Source organism: Mytilus galloprovincialis, chromosome 7, assembly GCF_965363235.1.
Source record: "Mytilus galloprovincialis chromosome 7, xbMytGall1.hap1.1, whole genome shotgun sequence".
Taxonomy (NCBI): Eukaryota; Metazoa; Mollusca; class Bivalvia; order Mytilida; family Mytilidae; genus Mytilus; species Mytilus galloprovincialis.
This window is the reverse complement of record NC_134844.1, coordinates 39,378,758-39,399,304: the sequence shown is the minus strand read 5'-3', so window position 1 is coordinate 39,399,304 and position 20,547 is coordinate 39,378,758. Positions and strand designations below refer to the sequence as shown.

Sequence of the window (20,547 nt, the reverse complement as noted above, 5' to 3'; positions counted from 1 at the left end):
GTATGGAATTATCTGTATCACGTGACATATCATGGGACTTACTGTTGGCAACTCTTATTACTCTCCATGGTATAAGGAATGCTAGGATTTCTACTGCATCTTCTAGTGGATACTCCATCATACCTTTTATAAAGGCAAGATCTAATACGAAGGATATGATCACAATTACACCATCAAACAGCTGAAATGAGATTTAATTAATAAATCATTATATTGCATGACCCATAAACATGGTTTATCAATCTTGATGATTTCGTCCGTTAGTTCATGGCAATAATTAGAGCTATTATAAATAATATATATACGTTATACATGCACGTAAAGTATTCACAAAGCGCGTAAGCACCTATGTTATACTGAACATAAAAATGGTCATAACATTTAGGCAACAGTACTTTACCATTGTTTAAATCTTATAAAAGATTAAAAAGTTATATATCAATGAACCGAACAGCTACAGCCTCCAAAGAGCAAAGGTTGTTAACTTAGGTATACATGCACATTGCAATTCTCTCTATAGATTAAAACATGGCTACATTATTCATTTTGATGATATTTTTTGTTGTTTATAGTTTTTCCATGATGAAAATGACTTGCTTTTCATCTTTTTGAAGTTTCTCTATATTTTTATAGGTTTCAATGTTGAAGGCAAAATAAAAATAAATGTTTGATATAGAAGATTTCTATTAAAGTTCTTGATAGAAGTCAAAAACACAAAACACTGTTAAAAATAATAGTCAATCTGGACAATAACTCCGTGCATGTATTGCAAATTACTTACAAGTATAAACCTCAGACTCAAATATGATTGACAATCCCTTACATATTAGATCACAGATATTTCAAATTTGTGTCCATACTAGTTTTTCAACTGATTTGGCGAAATTAAAAGATTGTATATGACTATGGCTTATGTCAGAACAACACTTTACAATTTTTGAATGGACATTGCCTTGTTTTCATTACTTCGTTAAATATATACACATACACTGAGTAACTTGTTTTACAAGTTTTGTTTCCAAATTTACAAAGTTTACCTGGAGTTTTTTCTTGAATATTTCTTTTCCATAACAAAATACTTTTAAAAGAGTCTGTAAATTAAAGAAAAATAAATAGATTATTTTTTTCGACGAAACAAAATATGAAAATATCGACATCCGGGATAGTCGTGTTCATAAGCTTAAATTTTTGCAAAAGAAGATGGAGGGACATTGCACCTTTTAGCAAGTATGAGCAGTAAGGTCATAAATGCTAGAGAACTAAGATTCTTTCATTTCATTCTAGCAATAACCTTATGTGTCTATGTCCCTAATCCAATCTATTAATTACAGTAACTGCAATTGTGACTAGATACATTTGTTTCATCCTTAATTTATCAAAATGTCAATGCCTGCTTACATTAGACATAATTACATGTGGTGAACGTAACATTAAAGACAATTGGTTATGCAATATAAATAAATTTCAATGCTCTTCTTCCTTTATTTTTTTAAGACTTTATACTAAGTAGCATTGGATATTTTTCGTCCATTGTGAATGAAACTCGTTTATTAATACAATATTGACACTGTCATTTTGGTAATGGTTCCATTTCGTTATTACAGATTTTAAATATTGATTAGTGCTATCTTATTTCGCCAGTCGGTTTCTCGTTGCAATAAATAAGTCTCCATTTACAGTTAATGTTTATACACCAGTATACTACTTATTGAAACCAAAACGGTTGATGCAAAGGATCAAGTCTGTCAAAAGAAAAGACAAATCATAATATTGATATCATTTGTCTGTCACATTGCAGGCTTATATGAAATTAAGCTATAACAGAAAATGTTTGAATATGTATCATGGCGATGTTGGTAATTTGTCAAACTTAACTATTTGTATTCAAGGATTGAAGTATCTACAATGAATGGTGATGTTTTTCATGATGTGTTTCTGTGATTTTTGGCAATTTTGCAGTTTTTATTATACATGTAACTGAGAAAACTGTGTTTGGATAGGATTAGCAAAAATAAAAGAAAACTTGCATGTTTTATTTTTGATATAGTTGTTTGTATGCCGCATTTTCTGATATTGCAATAATTTATCTCACATGTTTTAGCGTTGTTAAGAAATAAGATATTCACGCCAAAAAAATAATTTTGAATACACAGAATAACGCATTTTGCATGTCTACACACATTTCCCTATACACACTTCTTCGATCTTTAATGTAGGGATTAAACGTATTTATGAACGCTGTTCATTAACAATCCCAAAATATGTTCTACTTTATAATGACTGCTATTGTTATCTCGTTTTCTTTCGGAGAACGACTATAAATCTTTGAAAGGAAAGATATGGATTGATCACTGCTTAAACTATTGAACTTGAAGAGTCCAACAATCACAGACAACTAAACCCTACCAAAACCGACGCAAACTGCTTTGGAAATGTTTGCCGGTCATGCTCTGTTGTGACACCAGTCATGTTGCTTATTGCTCACATATATAAATGTTTATGATGAATATTTGGACATTTGTGTAGAATACCCGAAGATCCGTACATTTTTAAATTGTACGTCTTGTTAACTGGCTTGATAATATTTTATTATTATCTAGATGTTCTAGTGAATGGATGTGGATAGAGAGTAAATCATGTGCTTTGGTTCTGATTGTGATTTTAGAACGTATCTCCCTCAAGCAAAGCTTTGATTCCTTATACCTTTTGTACCTTTTTGGATTGTAGCTCCTCGTCTTTTTAATAAGCTTTTGATTTTCAAATATATTAGCCTCGATCATCGCTGAAGAGATATTTATTGTTGAAAAGCGCATATGGTACAGAAATAGTATACCGTTTGTAGTATTTCACTAAGTTACAGTTAGTTAAATTTTACTTTGCTCTGTTGGTAAGATAAAACTCTTCAGAGATTCCAAGTTAATGATTTCAAACACAAATGCGTGTTTTGTATGTATTTTGAGACAGAACTGCGTTATCTTAGAAACGGTCTTATTTGTTAGGCTCCAAAATTCGCACATTGTTATATGCTTACCATTAAAACAAGGAATCCTAATATTGCTATACTAGCTTTATGAAATGCATGAGCTATATCTTCTTCTACTGATGTAACTGTTGGGTCTAAAAACGTTGGCATATCTTGGTATGTGAATTGTTGAAAATGGTCGCTAGATATGTTTGATAAGGTCCGATTAAATTTAGTAGGATGTGAAATTGTATTTATGACTGTGTTGAAATATGCTGGTACATCCAATGTATCTATTAATCCAAATATTGTAGAAAACTCGGTTCGTAAGATAAACATGAACTTTTTGATTAAAACTTTTGAGTCGTTTACCATATCTGAAATTATAAAATATGAAGTTATCAATATTAATTTAAAAAGTGAATTATAAGGCTATTGTATCCGAAATGCATTCATTCTTATATATGAAATATTATTCTAGTTAAACCTGTCAGAAAAAATAATATAGTAACATTTGTTTTGAAATGCTATTAATTAGAAGTTCTGAAATAATAGAATCGTATTAAATGTAAGTACATTTCATCATAGGAACAAAAGAAACTAAATAATGTCCTTTACAGTCGTATGCAATGTGTCAATGTTAAAAGAGTTGGACATGACTAGGTCGTTACATCTTATTAATCACTTGCGTTGACAATTGTTACAATGCTATACAACATACGACAAGGTCCAATGTTTCTTATATCTAACTGTCACATGCAGTACTTGCAAATACCTATTAATGGCTTATCTATAAAACTTCAAAATACATTGTCGGAAAAATTTTCTCACTTCTCTTTAGCATATATACGTGAACCATCATGTTCGGAAAAATATCCTTGTCTTTACCATTGAATAAATGTTACTCTATAAATAAAGACAACAGTAGTATACCGCGTTCAAAGGTCATAAATTGAATGCCAGAAACAATCCGGGTTTCAAAGTAAAACCGAGGAAATAAAACAGCAGGAACATTGCAGTGTATCAAAAACAAACGCCAGCATACAGAGAAACTAACTATTTGATAACAACTGCCATATTCCTGACTTGATACAGCACATGTTGAAAACAAAATGGTGGGTTAAACCTGGTTTTATGGCTAGTTAAACCTCCCGCTTATGGCAATGTTAAATATCGCTAAACTGACAGCTGACATTTTTGACTTGCTCCACTCAACACAAATAGACACAGATGCAACAAGATTGCTACATACCTTATACATTATGCCAAAAAAAAACAACAACAAATTTTTAAGTTTTCGTAACAGATATGAGATTATCTATTTACAAATAACTATTGTAGCACTTGTGCATATTAAGTCGTAACATACAGAATATGATGAGTAAACTAAGAAACGTAACTGAAAGATAATCTTCCTAAAGAGGGTATAATCAATCACTTTGATTAAAGAAGGTCAGGATAATCATCAATCTTTAGACAAACATCCGTCCATATTTACCAATAATATATATTAATAAAGCAATTTAGCCAATTTTCAGTGATACTTTCGATAATTTGTTCTTCACTTCGTGGTAACTGTGGTCAAGGTCTTGTACATATAACGACCTTTCTCTGATTAGATACACGGAGAGAAAAAGAGATAAGGAATGAATGGGGTTTCATAGTGAAGTAGTACTATTCGTAGGTGCCATGAAAAATTGCTTAAGTCATGATTGTGAATAAATCATTCATCTCTTTCGTGAAAAGATAAATGCCATGAAAATAGCTTTAGTCATATTTTTTTTCATAGATACTCTCTCATTATTACAATCTCCACCGATATACCCCTCCATACAAAACGTCTGTTAATTTCATGAAAAAAAAACAAATTAATCTTTACATAATTCTGACACTGTACTGCAAATGTAATCATCTAATGAAAAAATCATGATATATTAGTATGATTCTTTTACTGCGATGCATAACATCTGTGAAATTATCAACCTTTTAATTTATTTCATTAACCCCCTGGTGATATTTTATAACTATAATTTCAAAACCATGATCTTTACTTTGATGCGATACTTAATTTGCTTACAATTGGCTGCGAATATCCTGTACTATTGCTATATTACAGAACAAATGTTACCGTTCAGTCTACGTCGCAAAGACTGTATGTATATTTGATATGTAAGTGATACACGTAAATCATTCATGTACGTATACAAAACAAGTAGTAAGTCAGTAGTTAATGCAAAAATGCACACAGAAAAAAAGAGTAGAGTAACTGCTCTTAATTGTAACACTATCGGGTCAAAATCCAAAAGTGATGCCATATTGGATATTGGAGATTCTACAGACTAATTAATTTCGAACAATTATTATCCATTAAATCAAAATGTATATGATTATTCCTTTACTTTGATATTTACGACACTTTCAATACAGTATCAATAACTTAAATGAATTAATTCGTAATGAAAGACAAAACATAGCCTTGCTTCTAATTGAATTTTAGTTTAAGTTACATCAGTAATGCTGCATTTTATTGACATGAAGGACATAACATTTCTGTTTACTCCCAAAATCCTCGTAACCATCAGAACATTGTCTAATACATGAGTAACAAATTTCGATTTGTGATTTTAATCTTTATATGATACGATAAATACATGTATAATACATGACAGTTAATTTTGAAAATCTAATGGCAAGCCTTTTATAAATAACACTATTCAGACTTAAAAGTTTGAAAATAAGTAGGAGTGTTATGATGCATGTTATTATATGTTAAATTTAAAATGGTACGTTATGTGATACTTGCCTTTTATAAAGTGTATATCTAAAATTAGTTCACCAAGAACCAATCCACAATCGATGATGTTTAAAAGCACGATTAAAAACAGAACCTTTTTACTGTGTAGAAGTTTCTCACCAGACCTTCGTAAACTGTAACAAGAAAAAGCTTTTCAAAATGATTCATATTATTTGTGTTGACTTAAACTTCGTATTTAAGTGTCATTTGTTTCCTTATTCGTTGATTGATTGATTATGGTGTTTCAGTAATTACACATAATTATGGGTTTGTGCTTATATGAGCACCACGACGGGTGCCCCATGTTGAGCAGGATCTAATTATCATACCGGATCACCTGAGATTACCCCCAGTTTTTGTTGGGGTTCGTGTAGCTCAGTCTTATGTCTTCTTTATTGTTTTGTGTTCTATTGTTTGTATGTATGTCGTTTTCTTTTTTAGCCATGACGTTGTCAGTTTATTTTCGACTTTGAGTTTTAGTGGTTTCTTTCGCCTCTCTTCGGCTATTTCATAGCCAACATATTTTTATTTTTGGATACTGGAGTAGGGCTCGGAGAAAACCAACTACCCTCGGCCGGAAAACTGGCAATCATTGTCAATTGAGATTATGAGTATTTTGCTAATAAGGTATTGTACTATTTTTTCTTCGTCTTTTCGACTATTCATGTCTATACAAATTCTAATTATGACTAACGTCACATCTTTTACATCTATGTGGAAAATCAATTTGGAAAGTCCATAATCACATGGCAATTTTTAATAACAAAACGCATCAAAAACGAATGGACAAAAACTGTCATATTCCTGACTTGGTACGTATTCCTGATACAACTTTTGTCTTGTATATTCGAGACAAAGTAGCTGAACTGTTATCGTAATTTTTTTGCTATGTTCTTTGGTATAAGATATTCCTTTATTCCAGATTAAAAATTTGATTCAATAAAGACCTGTTTAATCTATTATTTTATTTTAATGTGAAAGTGTTAAGTGCTTTTCCTCGTTTATTTCGTTATAGAATGGAAATTGATTATTTTAAACTAAATAATGAATGTCTTTTACAGTTTTTTTCAAAATAAAGTAAACATTTGTACCATTAAAATTTCATCACAGACAGATATACATGTAAATGGAATATGCATATTCATTTGAATATAATAGATAGTTCTATTAGTCTGCAACCTCGAAATAGGAAACAGCTATAACATTTATATAGAAGCAAAATCGACATACTGGACTAATTTAAAGTGTTAGAAACACTTGTTTAGATTCATTGATATTTGGTAAAGAAAACAAAAGGACATTTTTCAATCCATTTAGCTTAGCAAATAGAAAAAAACATTACATTAGAGTCTGTGTGTACTTGTGTAATCAATTTGTACATGTATATCATGAGATATGCATCTTTACTTATGAAAAAGAGGCAAAAGCTACCAGAGGAACAGTCAAACTCAAAAATCGAAAATAAACTGACAACGCCATGGCTAAAAATGAAAAAGACAAACGTCCTTAATATTTCGGTAGAAGATTTATAGCATACAACAACAAAACTATACAGGGAATTAATTTAAAACGGAGACATTTTTAATTTTATCTTTTTTATAATTTCAAAGAGTAAAGTAAAATAAAAAAATACTGAACTCCGAGGAAAATTCAAAACAGGAAAGTCACTAATCAAATGGCAAAATCAAAAGATAACACACATCAAATGAATAGATAACAACTGTCATATTCCTGACTCGGTACAGGCATTTTTCTAATAAACATTGTGTTGTTTGAACTTAGAACCTAAGTGTTCTCGGTTGAATTGTATCTTATTTGTCATGTTAGGGCATTTTATATATATTGATGGTTATACGATATAGGGTTTTATAATTGAGGTACTAATACCCTTCTCCTTATTATTTTTAAAGAAATTAAATTCAGTATATACGACATGGACCAACTTATTAAAAAGTGAAATCACAAAATTACTTAATTCCAAGGATAATTCAAAAATGAAAGTCCCTAATAAAATAAAAAATAAAAAAGCTCAAACACATTAAACAAATGGACTACAAGGCATACATATAACTTAACTTACAAGCCCAAACTTCACTGTCAAAATACGAAAATTTTATTTGGAATGATGCTTTTGCAAAGTCCGGGATTTGTTATGTGAAACCTCACAAATGATTGGTTATAAAAATAATATAGGGGTTGCAAAATGCATCCAGATACTAAAGATTGTGTGACATTTCATTGAAACTAAGGCAAGGACGGACAAAAGAAAGAAAAGACGGACGGAAAACGGGCACAATGTACGTCGCTTCAGAAAGCATGAATATACAATAAAATAAATATGAATAAAGAAGTCCATGTCATATGACTAAATTTTCTGTTCTATCCTGAATGTGATATCTTTGTTTTGAATAGTTATGTTACACCATTGTCATGTAATTTAAATATTGTGTCATCTTAGTAAACAATCTATTCCAATGACTACAATAAGAGTTACATTTATAACTATTTTGATCTGAGCGTCACTGATGAGTCTTATGTAGACGAAACGCGTGTCTGGCGTATTAAATTATAATCCTGGTACCTTTGATAACTATTTCATTATTTGATAGATATAGTATGATAGTTTGTGATATAGATATATGATCTTACATGTCTCTAAGTTTTTCTGGTTCTTTTGATTCTCTAGCAAGTTCTTCCTCTAAGTTTTGCTCGATTCTTTCAATCGAGAAATCAGGTGTGGACATTCGTCTAGCGACATTTTCCACGGCCTATAAAAACAGAAATATCACATACAGATTAGACTTTCCTAAGTATCTATATGAACCAGAATTCAGTGGGGTTTACATAGGCAAATTATACAATATAATGTCACCTTCTGGTAGATAAATTGGCTGATTTAACATTTATATTGGACAAAATTTCAATTATAAGGTCTGGTGAGTATTCAATTCTAATTGGTTGTTTGTTTGTTTGCTCGGTATAAATGCTATGTAATTTGGATTAGTTTTTTGTTGAAGCGGAAAACATGGAGATAATCTTAACAACCGATATTCGGCTATAAAAATTGCTATTGTTAGTTCAGATCAGATTCGAACACATCTCTAATGAGCAAAGTTTTCAACAACATTTTTTTTTGTTTTGTTTTTTCTGTAATTCAAAATGGTGTTCAAATTTCAGGCGTTACAGGTGAAGTCGCTGTGCCAAACACTGATATTTTATAGCAATCTTAAAATGCCTAGGCCTCTTTCCAAAACAGCAAATATTTCCATAACAACAATTTTGTTTGTAATTTATTATCCAAATATTAATTCCGAATACTCGATCAATAGATTCAGGCATTACAGAAAAAACAAAACAAAACAAAAAACAAGCAAACGTATACCTTAATAAAAATTTAAAATATACTCACATGAAGCATATTTTCATAAAAATCATATTATCTCGAAAAGGTTTGTTTGAATACAGACCAAACATATATCGTCTATGTAAATGTATCGTAAGAAAAGTTAATTGTCACCACAAGTGAACAAGTATTTTTTTGTACATGGAAAATTGTTAGTAATATATTTACTTCTGTATCTTTAACTTATTATATAATATGATAATAAAACAAACGTGAAGAAAATCGTATCAGCAATATCAATTAATAGTTTCAAATGTTTTATGCAAGTACAAAAGACAAAACACACTACAAAATCATAACATATCAATCAAGTACACCTTTTTGTTATATAAAATCATAATTTAGAAGACAAGTTACATTAAGAGGAAGTTTTTAACCAGAAATAGTTGAAATTGAGAGTAACGTTTACAAGCGTTCATCTTTTAAAGAAGATGGAATACAATTACGTAATATTCCACTTTCATTTGCTTGATTTATTTCTGGTATTAAATAAAGTCAGTTTTAAGTGTTCTCAAAAGAAGCTAAAATAGAGTGCTATGATAGTTTGAAAAATGTTTTGAAATTAAATACGTTATTTTTCTCAGAAGAAAGAAAATTCAAATATCATAGTAGTTTTATGATATACTATTAAACAACATGAAATATTATTCAGTGTAACCGGAAATGAATTTCTCAAACACTTAAATATCTGAAGTTTCAGCAAAAAGAAAACAAAACTTTAAATAAAGCTTAATACAAATTACAATGCAAATTGGCATTATCACAAAGATTTACATAAGAGTAATAGTGTTAACTTCAACTAAATGTATGCTACGTAATGGCTTTAAAAAATTGAATACCTTGCTTCTGGTTCAAACGGACAAACGGACTACAAACAATTTCTTTCAATGAATGCCTAACAAGCTTGTTAATTGGCAAATAATAATTAGGAAGCAATTTTCACTAGGTATACTGTTGTCTTATTATCGATGTCAAGGTAAAGATATTGAAAACTTCAAAAAGTATATTTTAATGTGTTGTTTAAGGATGATTCACAAAGAATACTTTTTTTTAAAACATTACTGGCACCTTGTTCATCATACGTCAATGAGTGATGATGAAGTACTATCTGATAATTACGCAGCTCTATGACAATTATGATTATTGCTTGTTTAATTAACAAAAGAATATTAAACAACAACAGGTGCTCGGAAAGAATATACCAACTGCACAATGAGTTAATAGGTTTAATGTTAATTATGATTCTCGGTATACATCGTATGTATTACTGAATAGAAGATTCATAAACTCATAATTTTAAGCAACTGATCGGTCCTAATTTAAACATATTTTTTTCTCTTGATTCTTATTTTTAAAGAGAAATATGACATAGAAAAATTAGCGTCAAACCGATGGATTGCTAAACAAATAAAATAAAACAGTCAACGGTTTGTCTGAAAACCAGTATGATACGTGTTCCACGTGTACGACTGCAACAACCTGATAATCTTTAAATTTTACACATGATTAAAACGATATGCAAGAAACATTTGAGATTTGTTTTACATGATTTGCAAACATAATTCAGTATGTGTGATGTCATCAGGCATAGTCTCTCTAGTCATTACGTCACAATATCAAAATTAATCAACGGCAAACAAAAAATGACGTCATTATCAATTTTTACCTGAAGAAAGAGACAAAATGAACCACGTGATGTTTATCATTATCTATCATGTTAGAACCGTCTGTTAAATATCTATACTAACATTATACTTACTTTAACGGCCCTGTAAGCCACTGACGGTCTCCTAGAGCCATGAGCACTATACATCCCTGCATGTAACCCATGTTCGTGTTGAAAAGGGAACGATTTCTTTCGAGTGTAATGTGTTGTTGACGACAGACTCTCTTTCTCCATTATCGTTTCCTAAATGAAATAAAAAGTAAATTTTATATTCGAGTTGCAAAAAAAATTATTTAAGTCTAAAACTTTAAATTTCGATGCATGTTTAACCGGATTACGTACTGTTTTGGTATGGAACAGTCTTTTAACCATATTGGTTGGAATTGACAAAATCGAAGCATACTTCATTGTTAACTGATCTCAACTATTAAACACAATAAAACTTTTTTATAAGCTGCATCCGGCGTCTTGCTGAGATAAAAAGTTTATGTTAGAGTCCAAAACAAAACAGATTTAAGAACGGAAATGATGTTTGTTTTCATGTTCTTATTATATAGTCCGTTCCCGTCATGCATGTTTTACAATGTTTGTATCAATTTGTAAGATGTAAATTTTACTACTGACACTAAAAACATACGTTGACAAATGTTACATACAAAACAATGTTTGGAGAACAAGTTGAATCAGCTAATAACTGTGAAAATACAAATAATGAAGAATTTTAACAAGATATTTCGCATGGCAATTACACGCCTTGAGGATATTACCCTAGTTGTGTATCAATTATACAATAATCATCTAATAGTAACTTGTTATAAATCAATCAATAAATAGTTATTTATTTGCTATTATACATTCACTACCGACAAAAAATTGTGCATATGAATGAAATTATACTATATATTCAGCACTATGAATTTCTTTATAATTTTAAAGACTTCAAACACAAACAAATGTACTTTGTATTTCATGAGAATTTTACAGTGGTATTTGCTTTGCAAATATTTGGAGTTTAGCAAAGCATTAATTATAACGGTACATGAATGGCCTATACCCTATAGCTATAACGTCGAGACGATTGACCTTTTATAATGCCAATGGTTGTAGCCTATGACATGCAGTTTTTTAAAGTGCTACATTGACGTCATACTGCAATAGACAAAATTGTATTATCCGATCTCATGAATTATCGGAAATAATTATAACCATTCTAAAAAAAAGTGTCTAAACCCCACTGACAGATATGTACTTAATATCATAAAAAGTTATTAATAAAATCACAAAATGTTATATAGCTGATATAAAAAAGAAGATGTGGTATGATTGCCAATGAGACAACTGTCCACAAGAGCCATACCTGTTAAATGTAAATAAAAAGAAAATTCATTATCCAACGCGTTAGTTAAAAAAAAATGGCTGACAATATCCTTTTTATTTAATATAAATTTGTGTGCAAAAATTATGAAATTTTAGGCAACCGCTACTCTTGCTACCTTTAACACTTTAATAAAAAGTGACACCATTATGTTAAAATTTTACGCATGTGATTTCAAACCAAAGCAAAGCAGAACGTCAAAACTCTGAAATAACATCTTTATAAGCAACAATACTTCAAAATCTTGGAATATAGACTTTGAGAAAAATGTTTTACTGTTAATTTTAAAAATTACATAATAAGTATAATATAGGTTAAAATCCAATATACTATTAACAAGCAAACATATAATTATAATATTTAATACATATTTATTTGAATACCATTATAATATTTTCATAAAATATGTACTTGTTAACTGAACACTTTTGTATCAGAAACCCCATTTCTGACAAGAGTGTTCCAATGAGGGCCCTCATGGGGTTTTTGATTATGTGATTACTTGGCCGTTTTTTTAATGATTATTTGATTATTAAGCCAAATATTTCATGATTATTTGATTACCTAGGACTGTATTTTTAGTTTATGATTATTTGATTACTAAAGATAAGCAAATATTTAATGATTATGTGATTATATTGGCAAAAAAATGGTGATTATGTGATTACTAGGACCCCCCATGAGGGGCCTCTCCAATGAAATGTTCATTTTAAATTCCTGTTTCTCTAGTCCTCTAGTGAGACCAATGTTGAGATGGCTTCCTAACGACTATAAGTGATAAATACGAAGTCAATTTCGACAAGAGTGGGATCTATCACAAGATACCCAAAACTACAATCAATTTAAAACAACGTCACGTTCTATACAGATCAGAGAACTTTTTTTTATCACATCGTTGCGTCTATGTTAGAATTTAAGCACCAGAGATCGCTTCTAAGTTTGCTTAAGCAGTTGGTCTTTCTTTGGGTTTTAGTGGAGTTTTTGTTTGTTTTTTGGTGAAGTTCGTGTTGCTCAGACAATAGTTTTCTATGTTGCGGTGTGTGTACTGTTGTTTCGTGAGTTGTAATGTCGCTACGGTATGTTTTGCCTCTCTTTCTCATTTGACCTGTTGCATTCAATGAATATTTTTCATTATTCTCGCACGTCATTGCGGTCGACTATTGATGATAACAATACGCATATCACCATAACTCTCTTAACACCTCGGGATGTATTATAACCCAAACCAATGATGTTCATAGAAAATAGAACAATGTCGAGTTGCTTTTTTTTTCATAAATGAGTTACACCGGTTATCACCAGGTCAACCGCGGGACATGCCGCCATTGAACAATTACTGTGACGCAATAACATAAGTAAAGTGATATAATACAAAATTTCAATCCTGGTATCTCTGATGAGTTTATATAGATGATGCATGAATTCAATTTAGTCTAATTGTGGCATATCAGAACGACTGCCTCTAAATTCAAAAGTTAGCCAGTACAAACTTAATATAATATATGTACATCATCAAATACTTGTAAAGACCGGCTTAATTGATCTTTCAAATTGGTTTATGAAATTGTAACAAGAATCAATTCGTTTCATTTCCGTGTACCATAGTACCGTGTGTTATCCTATAACTGCAATGTAGTGACATCAAAAAAGTTCCATTATTAAATATTATAATATTTTTTGTAATGAAATGTCAATTATATGGTTATGGATGGGTCTCCATTGTTTCTCTCACCAAACCGCTCTGTGCTAATGATGGAGATGTTTGGGATGAATGAAGTGAGCTGTTCATCAGTGTTGATTTCAAAAAGCCGAGTTTAAACTTCTCCATTTTCTAAAATATAATAGAAAAAAAGTTTTATTCATAACCGAATAAATGGAAATATTTTATCTTAAAATATATACAACTTAAACTGCAGCTAGTAGTTGAAGTAATAACATTCAACGTACCAATATTCCTGCACCAGATGCGCATTTCGACAATACATGTATCTTCAGTGACGTTCGCGGCCAAAATATTTGAAATCCAAAGCTTATATAAAAGATAAAGAGCTATAATTCAAAAGGTCCAAAAAGTACAGCCAAATCCGTGAAAGGAATCAGAGCTTTGCATGAGGGAGATACATTCCTTATCTGACGGTTCATGTAATGATCATATCATTTTTTCGCGCAAATTTATCATGTATTTAGTTTTGATGTTATATTTGTTATTCTCATCGGATTTTGTCTAATGCTTAGTTCTTTTCTATGTGTGTTACAATTTAATGTTGCGTCGCCATTCTCCTCTTATATTTATGCGTTTTCCTCAGTTTTGGTTTATGGCCCGGATTTGGTTTTTTTCTATCGATTTATGAGTTTTGAACATCGGTATACTACTGTTGCCTTTTTTTATCACCACTTGAGAGTGTATCTGAGCTATTTGTTACATTTACGAAAAAATTGTTTTACCCATCCTTAAAATCGAACATATGAAGCTCGGTGTCAAATCATTTTCGATTGTCATTGAAAAATGTAAAACAATAACACTAAACTATGTCTATTAACACAAAATAATGTGTGTACTTGCTATAGTCTCATCCATAAATGGTTTATCGAATATTATACCGTGGACTTACAATCGAAAAAGACAATGTTTCAGATTTTGTTTAATTCCAAAAATAATAATTTAAAATATTAAGCGATAAAGAAACGACAATTAAGACTTTAAGTGAACATATTTACAAAAACCATTTAGAAAAGTCACTTAAACTATCATGTTCATCTCGCAAATTCAAAACTGAGGAACAATTAGGAAATAAATCACTTAATAGTAGCTTTTACCTATTGGTATATAATTGAAAATGTTATATACAGCCAATGCTCGTTAAATCTTATAAACAAATAGTTTGTCACATACCTTGAACTGATTGAATATTTGTAGACGCGCGTCTGACGTATATACAAAGTTTAGTCCTTGTATCTATGAGGAGTTTATTTACAACCACTGGGTCGATGCCACTGCTGGTGGAGATTTATTTCCCCGAGGGTATCACCAGCCCAGTAGTCAGAACTTTTTGTGCTGACATGAATTATCATTGATATGGTTATATTTATAAATTAACTGTTTACAAAATTAAGAATTTTTGAAATACTAAGGCTTTTCTACCTCAGGCATAGAGTACCTTAGCTGGATTTGGCAAAACTTTTAGGAATTTTGGTCCTCGATGCTCTTCAACTTCGTACTTTATTTGGCCTTTTAAACTTTTTTGGATTCGAGCGTCACTGATGAGTCTTTTGTAGACGAAACACGCGTCTGGCGTATATACAAAATTTAGTCCTGGTATCTATGATGAGTTTATTTGACGAAACCTTTCTAACAAAATTCCATATGCTTATAATTTTTCAACTTATTTAAGGAATACATATACACGATATGCACTTTGTATTATGGGCAAATCTTTCAGATAAATAGAAGATTACATTAAGAATATATAAAGCACTCAATATTTACCTTTTGTCAATATTCTGTGACTGGAGAATGTGACTGTCGTCTAGTATTTCCAATATACACTTGAAACACACAGATCAAAATAACGAGAACTCGAATAAACCGTGCTATTGTTTAGTTCTATGATAGTACGTCTGAACAACACAAAAAAGTCAAAGAAATGTAACATTTAGTGTGACTATCAAAATGATTATTAATTACAATGAAATCACACGCAAGTCTTCATTTATGTATATTTAAATATCTTATCTTATTTTTGCATTTTATTTGCATAAATGATTAGTTTTTAGTCTTGGGGGTGTTATAAAACGAAAATCGAGACAGTGATTTACTCGTGATATGAATTGAAGAATAAGTATAGTATACGTAGTTGTAGTAGAAAAGCCATGCAAAGGAAACTTGAACAACGTAGATCTTAGTAATTACAATACAATGTGTTTGTCTTTTGGTCATCTTCGTATTTTGCCTTGTCATTTTCAATTTAGACTTGATAGATTTTAATGTCCCTTCGGTATCTTCTGTCGCATTTAATTAAGAAATAATTCATGGAAGCCGTAGATTGTTAGAAATTTACACATGGCATGGGCCGTGATATTCGAATTTTATCCTGTGCGTTAGCGAGAAATAAAATTAACGAATATCACGGCCCAGACCATGTGTAAATTTCCAACAATCTATGGTTTCCATGAATTATTTCGATTCTAATAGGACAAATAAGCTTCCGTCAAATCCAAAGTTGACATTTCGTAACTAAGGAGCCACCATGTTGACTTGCTGAAATTAGTAAATATGCAAATAACGCAATAGAATAGAAAATAAAACAAAACCTACCTCAAAAAATCAGTTTTAATTCAATATCATACGAATTTCGATGGTTCACGTAACAGAAAACTTTCAACTTTAGCGGTTTCATTTGTATGACGTCATGTTTTAAAATGACTTAAATGCGTAAAAAAATTGACTTTCGTGGAATTTTATTTTATTTTTATTTTGTTGATTTCTTCGAGCTCTTGTGCATTATTTCTTTTTATTATGCATCCGAATAAGAATAACAGTTATTTTGTCTTTTTTTAATTGAACTTTTTAAAACAATAAAATCGGCAAAGGGTCTGCAAATAGGTTCCAATACATGTAGATTACGTGGGAAGTATATTGTAACAGCCATTATTATGTATATCTCTGAGTCTGCGCTAAGTATAGATATATCGAGAATTTTATCACAGTGTTGTTTACAAAGCGAAAGAAGCACGTCTTATTAGAATTATAATTTTATCCTGCTGAGGCATTTTTGAAGCCAAATCATCAGTCTGAATTCTAATTTGTCTGTGGAAATTTCGTAGACATTTCTTGACAATTTCTAAATTTCTCAATGGAAATTCTCAATAGGGTTTCTAAATTGTTAGTCAAACTTAATTCTTGAAGGAATCTGAAGTTCAGTAGTTGTCGCTTGTTGATGTGGTTCACAAGTGTTTCTCGTTTTTTATACGCCCGTCGTCTTTTAGACGGGACGTATTATGGTATACCGTTGTCCGTCCGTCTGTCCGTCCGTCCGTCCGTCCGTCCGTCCGTCTGTCCGTCCGTCCGTCCGTCCGTCGTCCACACTTCGGACAATAACTCAAAAACGCTTTCACCAATTTCCATGAAACTTAAGTGAATTGTTTATATCTATTTACGTAAGCTCCCTTTCGTTTTTTTTTAATTGCAGATTTTAAGTTTTGGATTTATGGGGCTTTATTCATAAAAAAGGGGGGATTTTCAACACTTCGGACAATAACTCAAAAAGGCTTTCACCAATGTCCATGAAACTTTGGCGAATTGTTTATATCTATTGATGTAAGCTCCCTTTCAATTTTTATAAATTTCAGATTTTAAGTTTTGGATTTATGGGGCTTTATTCATAAAAAATAGGGGGATTTTCAACACTTCGGACAATAACTCAAAAAGGCTTTCACCAATGTCCATGAAACTTTGGTGAATTGTTTATATCTATTGATGTAAGCTCCCTTTCAATTTTTATAAATTTCAGATTTTAAGTTTTGGATTTATGGGGCTTTTATTCATAAATAAGGGGGATTTTCAACACTTCGGACAATAACTCAAAAAGGCTTTCACCAATGTCCATGAAACTTTGGTGAATTGTTTATATCTATTGATGTAAGCTCCCTTTCAATTTTTATAAATTTCAGATTTTAAGTTTTGGATTTATGGGGCTTTATTCATAAAAAAAAGGGGGATTTTCAACACTTCGGACAATAACTCAAAAAGGCTTTCACCAATGTCCATGAAACTTTGGTGAATTGTTTATATCTATTGATGTAAGCTCCCTTTCAATTTTTATAAATTTCAGATTTTACATTTCCGTGTTATGAATTTTTATGCTTAAAAAAGGGGGGATTTTCCAATTTTGGGACAATAACTAACACTTTTACAAAATTTTATGCAACTTTAATAAATTGTTTATATCTATTGACATAAGCTCCCTTTCCATTTTTATAAATTTTAGATTTTACCTTTTCTTAAGTAATGAATTTTTATCTTTAAAAAGGGGGATTTTATGAAACTTTGGTGAATATATTAATGTAACATCCCTTTTGATTTGTATATATATTTCTAGTTGATCATATAAATTCATTTAAAGCATAAAAGACAAGTTAAAAGAGCAACGGGCGTATCATGCGCTAAAGCGCAGCCCTTTATTATATAGATTAGACCGTTGGTTTTCCTGATTGAATGGTTTTACAATAGTCATTTTAGGGTCCTCTATAGCTTGCTGTTTGGTGTGAGCCAAGGCTCTGGGTTAAGACAGTACTTTGATCATGATATACTTTAACCTATAATGATTTACTTTTCCAATTTGGGAATTGGATGGAGAGTTGCCTTATTGGCACTCACACCAAATCATCATTGATCTATTAAATGGCAGAACTCCAAATGATAGCATTGAGCTTGATATCAATCATACGCTTTACAGCAATATCTCTCCCACGCACCATAAGTGAAATGATTGTAAATAATTGCAATCATGTTATGACAGCAAAAGACTGATTAGAATTTGTAATTTTTTTTATTAAATAAATAAAAAAAATCTATATATATAATTATCTTTGTCTAGCTGCAACTGTTGTTTCAACATGAACTTGAATGATATTTGCATTTCATTCTGAATGTCTATGTTATTAATTCTATAACAAGTCATTTGAAATGGAAAGCAATTTTATTAGAGGACGCGGTAATGAGTTTAAATTTTGAAATTAATTCAGTAATATGATTTTAAAGATCTGATATATGATTAGAACCTACGATTTAGCATTGGAACATGAGGTTTGTAGTTGAGATATACAGTGTCGACAAAAAAAAGATTTTTTTCAATATCATTCATCTTTTTCATATTTCTACTTCTCTCATCCTAAATGTTTCATATTTTTCAAGGATGATTGTTATTGAGAAATAGTTTACTTGTTTAAAGATTTTGATAAGTCATTATTAAATTATGACCGAATTTTCTTGATGAAAATTTGGTTGCAGATTTTGATTTAGATAATATTGATGCTGTCAGCAAGTCAAAATTTTATTAAGAGATCATGTATCAATAATGAAATCGAATTGAAGAATATTTTTCGAGAGAGTCATTGGTTTGGTTGTTTTTTTTTTATCTAAATTTTTCGTCACAAACTAATAGCTGTTTGTGTATTACTAGAAGTAGCATAATATGAACTTTTGAGTTGCTTAGCAAGATAGCAATTTATGAAATTGGACAAAAAGAGATGTTTGCCTTCATGACATTTCTTCTGTGAAGGAATCATATATGTGGGTATAAAATATTTAATAAAATCTGGATGTTTGGTAGAACTAGGAGTTGTGGTGCGTTAAAGCTATCTGCAGGAATATTCAGTATCATATGCTTTAAAGATAAATTTCAACCTTAAGAATAATAACACAAACAAAATCCAATTATTCCTTACTAAACCACCATACATGGCAGAAAACGTTGTAAAAACTTCTGGCTTATAAAGTATTGAAAAATGCTTGGATCTTAGAGAAGTGTTAGCTGGTTGATTTAGAAATGTTTAAAGTACGTACCAGGATTCATACAAATAATAATTTATTTTATCTGAGTAACACAGAATAATAAACTACATGTTGAAAAACATAATACGCAGATGCAAGTTGTTACATTTGACATTTGTTTTATGCCCCACCTACGATAGTAGAGGGGCATTATGTTTTCTGGTCTGTGCGTCCGTCCGTCCGTCCGTTTGTTCGTCCATCTGTCCCGCTTCAGTTTAAACTTTTGGTCAAGGTAGTTTTTGATGAAGCTGAAGTCAAATCAACTTGAAACTTAGTACACATGTTACTTATGGTATGATCTTTTTGATAAAGCCAATTTAGACTTTTGACCCCAATTTCACTGTCAATTCAACATGGAAAATGATAGTACGAGTGTGGCATCTGTGTACTTTGGACACATTCATGTTAAAGATTAAGTTGAAGATTTGACTTCCAAATTATTTCAAAGAATGTCTTTGTTGATTGGCCGATTCTTATGAAATTCGTCAACTCTTTTATGCTAGATTAACTGTATATGAATGAAGTTAACTTTCTAAACTAAAATATTGTGTAACTTAATGAACAAAAACAAAATGTCATATTAAAAAAATTTGATGAGAATTTTCCCCTACTAGAATTGGTCGTGATTAATTTAGTGTTTAAAATTGAATATCTACTTAAACCTTTTATTGAATTATCACAAATGCACTCCTTAGGGAAAAATACATTCCGTCATTCATTAAACTATCTTTGGAATATGCCATGAAATAACAGTAACATGGTTCGAAATCTGATTTTCTTTTATGTTACGACAGC

General features: G+C 30.7%; 1 protein-coding gene across 6 annotated transcripts in view; it reads right to left on the bottom strand.

The window, feature by feature from the left end:
- LOC143082956 (uncharacterized) overlaps positions 1–20,547 on the bottom strand; it is a 56,940-nt gene that overhangs the window by 4,935 nt on the left and 31,458 nt on the right. For 5 of the 6 annotated variants that reach the window (XM_076259013.1, XM_076259016.1, XM_076259011.1 and 2 more), the window contains exons 2-7: positions 10,919–11,068; positions 8,406–8,524; positions 5,766–5,890; positions 3,032–3,339; positions 1,038–1,091; positions 43–181 (exon numbers count right to left, since the gene is read on the bottom strand). In XM_076259013.1, coding sequence (XP_076115128.1) covers positions 43–181; positions 1,038–1,091; positions 3,032–3,339; positions 5,766–5,890; positions 8,406–8,524; positions 10,919–11,068 — 895 coding nt within the window. The remainder of the gene's footprint in view (positions 1–42; positions 182–1,037; positions 1,092–3,031; positions 3,340–5,765; positions 5,891–8,405; positions 8,525–10,918; positions 11,069–20,547) is intronic. The other variant, XM_076259012.1, reaches the window with a different exon arrangement.